The sequence below is a fragment of the Triticum dicoccoides genome, chromosome 3B (assembly GCF_002162155.2).
Source record: "Triticum dicoccoides isolate Atlit2015 ecotype Zavitan chromosome 3B, WEW_v2.0, whole genome shotgun sequence".
Lineage (NCBI taxonomy): Eukaryota > Viridiplantae > Streptophyta > Magnoliopsida > Poales > Poaceae > Triticum > Triticum dicoccoides.
This window is the reverse complement of record NC_041385.1, coordinates 758,440,192-758,449,932: the sequence shown is the minus strand read 5'-3', so window position 1 is coordinate 758,449,932 and position 9,741 is coordinate 758,440,192. Positions and strand designations below refer to the sequence as shown.

The 9,741-nt window shown below is 44.2% G+C and overlaps 1 protein-coding gene across 1 annotated transcript; it reads left to right on the top strand.

Moving 5' to 3' along the window:
* The first annotated feature begins 1,054 nt into the window (after nucleotides 1-1,054).
* Nucleotides 1,055-1,862, top strand: LOC119282073 (protein LURP-one-related 11-like). The gene has a single exon (XM_037562423.1). It carries the CDS (start codon nucleotides 1,055-1,057, stop codon nucleotides 1,643-1,645), a length of 591 nt encoding a protein of 196 aa, XP_037418320.1. The 3' UTR covers nucleotides 1,646-1,862.
* Nucleotides 1,863-9,741: the final 7,879 nt, after the last annotated feature.

The window sequence follows — 9,741 nt, the reverse complement described above, 5'->3', positions numbered from 1 at the left end:
TTCAGCCAGCGGTTGAAAATAAATCAAGCACTGTTCATCTTCAACCTCCACCTTCTTCCTCATGCAGTCGCCGGCCAACCCAGGCCTAACCACCTACCTCCGCCCCACCCGCGACCTTGCACCTCGCCCTCCGCCATCACCGTGTTTGCCGCCGCCCCGACCATCTCTCTATGCCTCGTGACTTTATTGAACAACTTTGGTGATCCGCTGCACCCCCCCTTCCCCACCCCTATAAGATGATGGGGATGTTGATTCCCCCTAATTAAGGCCCTGTTTGGTTCATAAGTCCTATGATTTTTTTAGTCCCAACTTATAAGTCTCAAGTCCCTAAGAAGTCCCTACCTGTTTGGTTCCTGAGACTTATAAGTCCCTATAAGACCATATTACAACTATAAGTCCCTATAAGTCCCTCCTTGAGAGTCTTATTTCATAAGTCTCAAATGCCCACTTTAAGTCCCTATAAGTTCCTCCTGTTTGGTTTAGATGGGACTTATAGGGACTTTTTTAAGTCCCTAAGCCAATAAGTTCCTGAAACAAACACCCTCTAAGATAGATAATGAGGCTATGACTTTGTCTTATAATATATAGTGGGGCTGGTTCTTCTCCAGCGAGGTCAAACATTCACATCTCGTGTGCTTGGGAACAAGAAAACATGACTAACGCAACAAAAAAATTCAGGTACATAAGAAATAGCAAAACCGTACGTAGAAATGTTAGGCAGTATTTCTGAAAGTTTTAATCTCTATCACTATTTGCCGTATTGCCATGTCATGCTAATTAAGAAAATTAGCCCAAACAAACAACACACTATTTAAACGTGGCGGCAACTGCATGCTGACTAGTGCAGTGCAGATGGAGCATAAACAACTTCTGTGTAGCACTATTCTATCCTAACCAGTGACGCGTACAGCGCCATTAAACCAATGATTTAGACACCCTCCGATAGTTAAGAGTAGAAGCACCTATAAATAGGCCAAACCAGCCACTGACGCCCACCATCCCAATCATCTCAGCTCATCTCATCGCGACGTTAAAGCAGAGCAACCTCTCGTCCATGGCCAAGATCCAGCCCCTCGCTGCCGCGGCCTCACCGTCGTCCTCTGATGATCAACGGAGCCAGCAGGCGTACACGGTGTGGATGAAGTCGCTGGTCTTCAACGGCAATGGCTGCACGGTGTACAGCCCCGACGGCGCCGTCGCCTTCCGCGTCGACAACTACGGCTGCAGGGGCGGCCGCGAGGTCTTCTTCATGGACCGTAAGGGGAACGCCCTCATCAGGATCAGGCGCAAGGGCTTCGGGATGTTCAGGAGCTGGGAGGTCTGTCGCTGCGCCCACAACGGCGGCCAGGAGGAGGAGGCCACGCAGTGGTTCAGCGTGCGGCGGGCCGAGAAGGGCGGAGCCGCCGTGGCGATGCACGGCGGCACGGGGACGTGCTACACGATCGACGGGTGCTCTGCCCGCAAGTCGGAGTACAGCGTACGCGGCGTGGATGGCGCGGTGGTGGCAGAGGTCGCACGGAAGCAGACGCCGGCGGGGGTGGTGCTGGGGGAGGACGTGCTGGCGCTGACGGTGGCGCCGGAGGCGGATCACCTGCTCTTCCTGGGTTTGGTCGTCGTGCGTGGCCTCATCAACCGCTCCTTGTGATGGATGCCTGAAATGCCAATCCTCTTCTTCTCTAGCCAGGAAAGTAGTACATGATGAGACTGATAGTACCTGTAGGCGGTTCATGTGACACCTTTTTTTCAGACAAACAATTTAGGTAGTTTTTGCCCGAACTGAAGACATTGTGACTCTTTTTGTGCATGTTTTTACCCTTTCTCAAAAGGTTTTCAATACCAAAATCTCAACACAATGAATTTATACAAGGTTATTCACTGATTGTATAAATCTTTCGATGTGTTTCTTCGCCTGCAGCGATAATATTTTTCTTTTTGAAAATGAGGTTGACCTGGCCTCTGCATCATTGTGATGATGTCTACGTATATACTTCATAATTTATGTCAGAAAGAGATCCAAAAAGTTTTAATAAAAAAGGGTCAACAATTCAAGCAGCGACAAACATAACCAAACTGACAAAATTAGACAAAGTGGCAGTAGGAAGTTTAATTTAGACGTAATGAAATTAGTCATATAAAAAACGCACTGGACTTATTTAATACAGAAAAAACACCTTTTGAAATTCTACTGGATAATATTTTCCTAGTGCCCCCTCACTCATCCAGAAGTTCATTGTTTTTTCTAGGCCAAAAGTGCATGCTTGCATAAGCAAACAATACTATAAGAAAGTCCAATGCTCCATGTGAAAAAAAAAATTGATGGACCAATACAAAATAATTTGAAGGACTCAAGGTGTTTCTAGAGTAGTACTACAAATTAGTCCAACCTTTGGCGCACATGCAGTCATTGATTTTTTTTTTCCGACAAAGGGTGATTTTTATTGACTAAAATGGAGCATATGTCTATGGGTATGTATGGTTTCAGTCTGCTCAAATACAATTCTTTTGGAAAGAACCTTTCGGTAGCATATGTCTATGTACCTTTTTTCCGAGTTAGTATTTTAACTAGCCATACCCGCGCGGCGGCACGCCACGCCCCGTTGACACGTCGATACGAAAGTTGCTAACTTTTTGTGTCTAAATTGGACTTAAGACAAAGAGAGTTGTTGTGCAATTTGAGGATTCCAATAAGTAAAGCAATGCATAAAGGCAGATTTGGAAACATATATAGATTTATTCATCAAATAATTGATATATTTCACGAAGTAGGAAGTACACATTGCTGCAAAGATAGGACACATTATAGGTTGAACAAGTTACAATCATTTATAGCTTATATTTGTCTTGGGGAAGAAAAATATAGTAGTCAATGTTTCGTCTGTACCGTGAGAGTGTTTGTGCAACATCGTGAAGTAATTGTTTGTAGCAAGAGATGGTTAATCGACCAAATGCATGTTATATTTCATGTGAATATGCAAAGGAAGCTTGCTTCACCCACCCAAAAATAAACATGCCCTAATAAATTTCAATGAAACTGAATTTTAGATAATGAATAGGTGAAAGCTTAGATGTCGCCAAAGGTTACACTCTTAGTTGCATTCAAATATTCAAAAATACCATTTTACACTGTACATTTCTGCCATGATCTTGAACTAATTATATGCTAGTTTTCTTATATAAAAATAAACATGCCCTAAATGTCACTGAAACCGAACTTTAAATAATAAATAGGTAACAGCTTAGATATTGCCAAAGGTTACACTCTCAGTTGCATCCAAATACTCAAAGAATACCAACCAAAGATGATCAGTGCTATCACCATCTTTCATGCTACTCATTAAAAGTGAATACTACGAACAGTTGGGATTCTTATTCTCTTTTTCAAATATTTGATAGATAGCTTGTACTGTTCGCATCCTTTTGATTGATTTTCTTGAGTGGTTAATTGTTCAAACATTAAATCCTCCTATTATAATGCAGAAACATTATCAATGATTTATGAAACAAATTTTTGCTCGGAAAAGGAATATAAGCTCGAAACGACTTGCGGCTCCAATAGATTAATATAATTATAAACTCAGTTATAAACAGTTCAGGTTCAGAAAAATTAACTTCTTGCCTAGAGATGAATTTATCCGGTGCTCTCAGATACTAATGCTAATAAAGAGACATTTTGCAACTATAGCATAATATCACTAACATGAGCTAGATATGTTGGTCCAGTATTTATCACGCGACATATCATAGTCGTGTGTTTCTTTCTTTCTAATTAAAGTGACTGATTTTTTTGTTATATTTTGGATAGTAGATGAAAATTGTGGAGCCGCCATTCTAATCTGAGATGCTTGATGGCACGGTTGTTGCATGCACCAAGCAATTCGTGTCTTTTTTTTTGTTTTGTTAAATGATCTTTGTCCACCCTACAGGATTAGTTGCTGCATGCATTGGCTGAGCGGGAATTTTGGATTGATGTGACCACGTGCATGGGAGTAGGAGATGATGTGTCTACATGCATATGAATTAGAGATCGTTTTGTTCTCTCGCTGTCTGGTCTAGGCATTTTTTTTCTTTTTTTCCTGCTTGCATATGCGTACCACGATGCTCGCCCGGAAGTCATCCTCTGGGTCTGCCAACTCCTTCACCACCACAAAGCTTTCCTGCAGCCAGAGCCGATGCATCAGCGTCGCCTCTGTAGCATGGTAGTCGCCGCCGGAGTCTGTGCTTCAGCTGCTGTCCTCCCCTTCAGCCTCCCGCTCAGCTTCATGGGTAGCCGCCGCCGGGACGACGCCAACGGTACGAACTATTGACAGGAAAATCTTCGTGCGGTGAAGACACAGCTCCTGCACAAAACAAGAAAACAAACACGCAACACTCAATAATCACGCAAGAAAAGAAAGAAGAAAAAATAATGCAGAAGCAAACAGCTAGACTAAACTAAAGAAAAAATCCACTTTAAACCCTGAATTCGTAGAGGTTCGACGAATTGAACCCTTAAGTCGAAATCCCGGTCGATCGCACCCTGAATTATGCATTCCCTGTTTAAATTGAACCCTGGCATCGTTTGAACCAGTCAACCGGGATTCGCCTGTGTTCTTTCACAAAAACAACCTTACTTTATATATGTATCAAGCAAAAGCCTTGTCTGCAAAAGAAATCTGACATTATTTTCCTACAGAAAAAACACTGCGTCGCCGGGGAATCAAACCTGCGTCGCAGCAGTACGGCGCACGCGCACAGACCACTATGCCACTCGTTAGCTCGTTTGATTGTCCAGGCCTATGACAATTTATACAACAATTTACACACGTTATCTTTTTTCACGCAAATAAAAAGTTCGCCGCCCGCCACGATTCGAATCTGGGTCCCGCGAAATTCGCAGCGCGTGCACAAACCATTATGCCAATCAATCTGTTCGAGCTAATTACTGGCTCACTCTCTTTTATACTCTATAAGCTATAGACACATCCAGAGCTTTGTTGACTGTTTCGTTTTTTTTGTATGTGTTTTTATTTTCGGATTTCTTGTATCTTTTATCAGATGTTGGCTATTCTTCGGGTTTTTAATTATTGCATATTTCTTTGTTATATAGGTTTTGTAATAATCGATCTACGTCTTTTCACTATTGTCGACATATTTTTAATTTACACTGAATTTTTCATTATGTAAGAATTTTCGTAAATACAAACTTAACATTATTGTATAAATACATATTGCACTTTTATTATTATGCGATAGTTTTTAAAAATAAACACTGAAAATTATTGTATAAATACACACTGAACATTAAGTTCGTTGATTTCAAAAAAGAATCACGAATTTAAGAAAAAAATGACGAAAAGAAAGGTAAAAAGAATAAAAAGGGAGAAACTAAACTTTGTTGGTCTTGTCCTGGTGGTCAGTTGGGTCGATCAATACCAAGGGGTCTCGGGTTCGAGGCATGATGTGCGCTTTTTTTTTAAAAGAAAAAGCTAAAGCGGGCCGGGCCAGGCCATGAGGGTGTTGCGCCGTTCAGAATTTTAGTTTTTTACCAAAAAAAAACTAAAGCGGGCTGGCCCTGGTGTGTGCCCTTTGCAAAATGCCACTAATCCCGGCCATTCTTTGCCACATGGACAATCCTTGTTTGGGAAATGATCCGAAGGTTTGATTTAGACCGGAATTGCATAGTTCAGGGTGGAACGACCGGGATTTCGACTTGAGGGTTCATTTCACCAAACCTCTACGAGTTCAGGGTTTAAAATGGACCTTTTCCCTAAACTAACCACGGTCTACGTGGTGAGCAGAACGCCGACCGGCATGCCAAGCCCGACGCGATGAGTGAACACCTGACAGCTGATCATTGACGCACCCTCCCTGATTAACGCAGTAGAACGGCAGCATCTCGAGCAGCAGGACACCTTCCGCCATTACGCACCCGATTAATGACGGCCGCTTGAACCCCAGGAGGACGACGCAAATACGCCCCTGGCAGAAGCCAGACGAACCGGAAGCCACCAGGTCCACCATCACGCCGCCTCTGTTCGTCCCACCATTGCCCATGCCTCCACGGTAGCCTCCACCATCCTAGCAAAAGCGCCTCAAGACGCCGCCGTCGGCGGTGGCCATGGCATATGGGCGTGTATCGACAGGAGTTGGGGTTTGCGACGGTAGTCACGGGGATCTGCAGCGACCTGGCCGCGGCAGAAAGGCCCTTCATGGCATGGCCTCCTCGGGCAGCCCCGCCGGCCATCAACCTGGTCACACGGAGGGCATACAACGGCGGCGCTGGGAGGAGAGACGGAACCTGGCGGTTGAGGCTCTGGCGAGGAACGGGCCGGTGGCCAGGACGGGGATGATGGTTGTTGCATCATGAGGATTTGCAAAACGCGGGCGATGCTGTGGGATCCAGAGGAGAGGCAGAGAGGATTTTATAGCCAGACAAGACGGTGGAACGTTGTGGCACTGGATTCTGCCGGAGCCTTCAGGATGGGAAGCACGGCAGGGCGACAAGGCGGTGGCGCCATGTAAAAAGAGAGGCGATGCATCGAGCGAGGGCGTCTCTGGAGGACGAAATCACTGTTCTGACCTTGTCAACATCGTCACAAACTGAACCCGACGTGAAAGTATTTCACAATTTGACCCTTTTAGAAACGTCAGGGCCCGCGGCGTTTCTGATGAACATGGAAACGCCCACCAAGCTAGCGTTCATGGCCAACACGAAAACGCCGTGGTAGCTCGCGTTTCTTCCCTGGCCCACAGTCAATCCAAACCCGATGTTTTCGCTGACGTGGCACGTCAGAAACGCCAATGGCCCTGGCGTTTCTGCCCTGTATGAAGTAATGCGCGCGGGGCCGCGGGGGCCTAACCCAGCCCATCTCTCCGCTCGGGCAGTTCATTCCGAGAACTGGCGGCCGCCCCTCCCTCTTCTTCACCAAATCTCCCCCAGATCTGCTATTTTGATCATCAAAACGAGTAGATCGAAGCACCCCCGAGTTGCTTGAGGTATTCTCTTCCCAATCCTCCATTTATTTTCAGTCAAGATTGGCTATTGTAGATGCATTTTTTCAAACATGATGGAACCCTAAGATGAGTTGTCAGTGATTTGTTTGATGAATATTTTGGGGATATACTGTTTAGAAAGAAGACATGTACTCCTGGCCGGCCTGTACTCATTGTGTTGAAGTATTTTTAGTTAATTTGTTTAGTATTGGATTTAGAGAGAGACCATTTTTTGGATTAGGTTGAACCTATTATTTGTTAATAATTAGTTGTGATAGATTGTTTAGGATAAAATAGGTTGAAAAGAATTGGTGTTGGTAATGTGGTTCGTGATTTATATCTTTGGGATAATTTGTAGTAGTTTCACACAATTTTGTATATGATGTGGTCATAATTTTAAGCATATATCATAACAAATCCATTTACCTTATTTTGTAGGATGTTTGAGCCGGATAAATATCCCGGCCTTGATGATTATTACAAGGAGAAGCATCGTGATGTGCTTGTGGAAAGAGGGGAGGTAATTATGTATTTATATTGTCGATTCTCATATTGTGATTATATTGTGAGTAGTTTAGAGAAGTATATAAATTGTGCGTGTGATTTTTGTAGGTTCCTCCAGTACTTCGGTTGAGAGGCCATAACCCACGTGAGTTACTGATGTATGACCGTCGCTATGAGCCTTATTTTAGAAGAATGGATCTTCTCCAGTTTGTGCTCAACTTTAAAGGCACACCACCATGGCTGAACTCGACGGCCATTACCGCCCTTACGGACCGTTGGAAGCCGGAGACGCACTCTTTTCACCTTGCTCTTGGTGAGATGACCGTCACTTTGGAGGATATTCGATGATCTCCGGTCTTCCGATCGAGGGCAGGGCTCTTACCGGGAAGGTGAAGTCCGAGGGGTGGCGACAAAGGGTTGCAGGTTTGGTTGGTGTTGAACCTCCCCAGTGGATTCATGAAACAAAGAAGGATCCTAGGCCATCTGGTGTTTTGTTCTCGTGGCTACAAGAACATTTTTACGAGTGCCCAGAGAATGCCAGTCCGGCTGTTGGGGAGAGGTACGCAAGGGCAACACCTGATCGTTAGCGTCATGTGCCATTGCTATCATGAGTGTGCCCTTGTATTTCTCTGTCAAGAATGTCCCATCTATAGACAGAACCGGTCGACAATGCTCAAAAGCTGCAATGCATGGGCCAAACGTCCAAAAGGCACGACGGAACACTCCTTCAATATCTTGGACATAGTGGTACATTCCTGGGTTTTTATAAGACATCGCTCCCATCAACCTGGGTAACATGTTGTAAGCCTCTTCCCATCCACCGTACAACATTCTGAGAGCGACTTGCTTGGCCTTCCATGTCTTCCCATACTTGACCTTATATCCGAACTTATCTTCAATCCAACTCATCAACAACTTCACTTTAATGGTTGGATCCTCGGGTATATGTTTCTGGTATTTATAACCAATGAATTCCGAGGTTAGTTGACGGTGTGTCTTCCGTGCTTCTACGGCCGGCGGTGTGCATTGGTGAGTGGCTTTGCAACTAGTTATCTTCCACCAACCATCTTTCGTGAGTCTTCCATTGACTTTCCATTTGCATCTTTCTACCTCACATTTCACGGTGTATCGCTTGTTGCAGTTCGAGTGAACAACTATGAAAGGCCTGTGGTGTTTGACAACATACTCACACAACCACATCCTGAATTCTAGCATGTGCTCGAACATCAAACCTTTCCTCACGTACGACATCGAAATCGCGTCGGGTGTACTACTTGGGAACTATCTAGCCTCAATTGTCTTGCTCATGCCACCGTCAACTATAGCATTATCTGCAAGGCTAACATCACAAAACAAGGGAACTTTGTGATCCCTACCGGTGAATTTTGTGTACCACTCTGCTTCTTTCTCAGTCAAGCCATCCTCGTCCAACTCATTCACCGGGCCTTCATCATCCGAGTCATCCACACAAGCATGCTGATAGATAATGTCAGGATCCAGGTCCTGATGCCTTACTTCGGCCTCTACGTCACCAACAATGTTGTGATGCTTCTCATACTCTTCGTCGGAGTCATCACCATCATTTTTCATCGGTGCACTACCTCCGAACTCATATAGGGGATACTCATTGGCTTCAGCTTCAACTTTATGCTCAACAATAGGCGGCACACTACTAACCGGGCTCACATCATCTACTAAGGTTTGGTTCAAGTCAACATGAAAGAGAGGAGCCTTCACCACCTTACTTGCAAATACTTCTAGTGACTTGACTGCCGAGGATGCAACAACCTCCTTATATGCAACCCAATGCAAATTGGACTTGATAGGCATTGTCTTCATTCAACACTTGTGTGCCGACCCAACATCATATCTTCCTACTAATTCAACTTGGTCACTTGCATCCACCCACTTTAATCTTATCCGTGTTTTTTCCACAACCTCTTCATAACTAGGAGTCTCAAGAAATATCAATACTTCCTCATACTTGTCAACAATATCCACATTCATGAATGCCTCTTTGTCAACATAATGAATATTCACAATCTTGTCCATCTAAAAAAGGGGAACATAAGTATAAAAATGTACAATGCTAAATATACCACATTGCTAACAAAACCACTAACCCTAACCCTAAATCTTAACATTAGGCATAACCCTAACCCTAAATCTTAACATTAGTCATAAACCAAACAATAAGGTATGCTCAACAACATCACAATGCAACACCATTGGAACAACAATACTAAAAACACCACATTATACATC

What these genes read in the sequence shown, in the direction of transcription:
- LOC119282073 (XM_037562423.1), top strand. Translation starts at nt 1,055, where the DNA reads ATGGCCAAGATCCAGCCCCTCGCTGCCGCGGCCTCACCGTCGTCCTCT.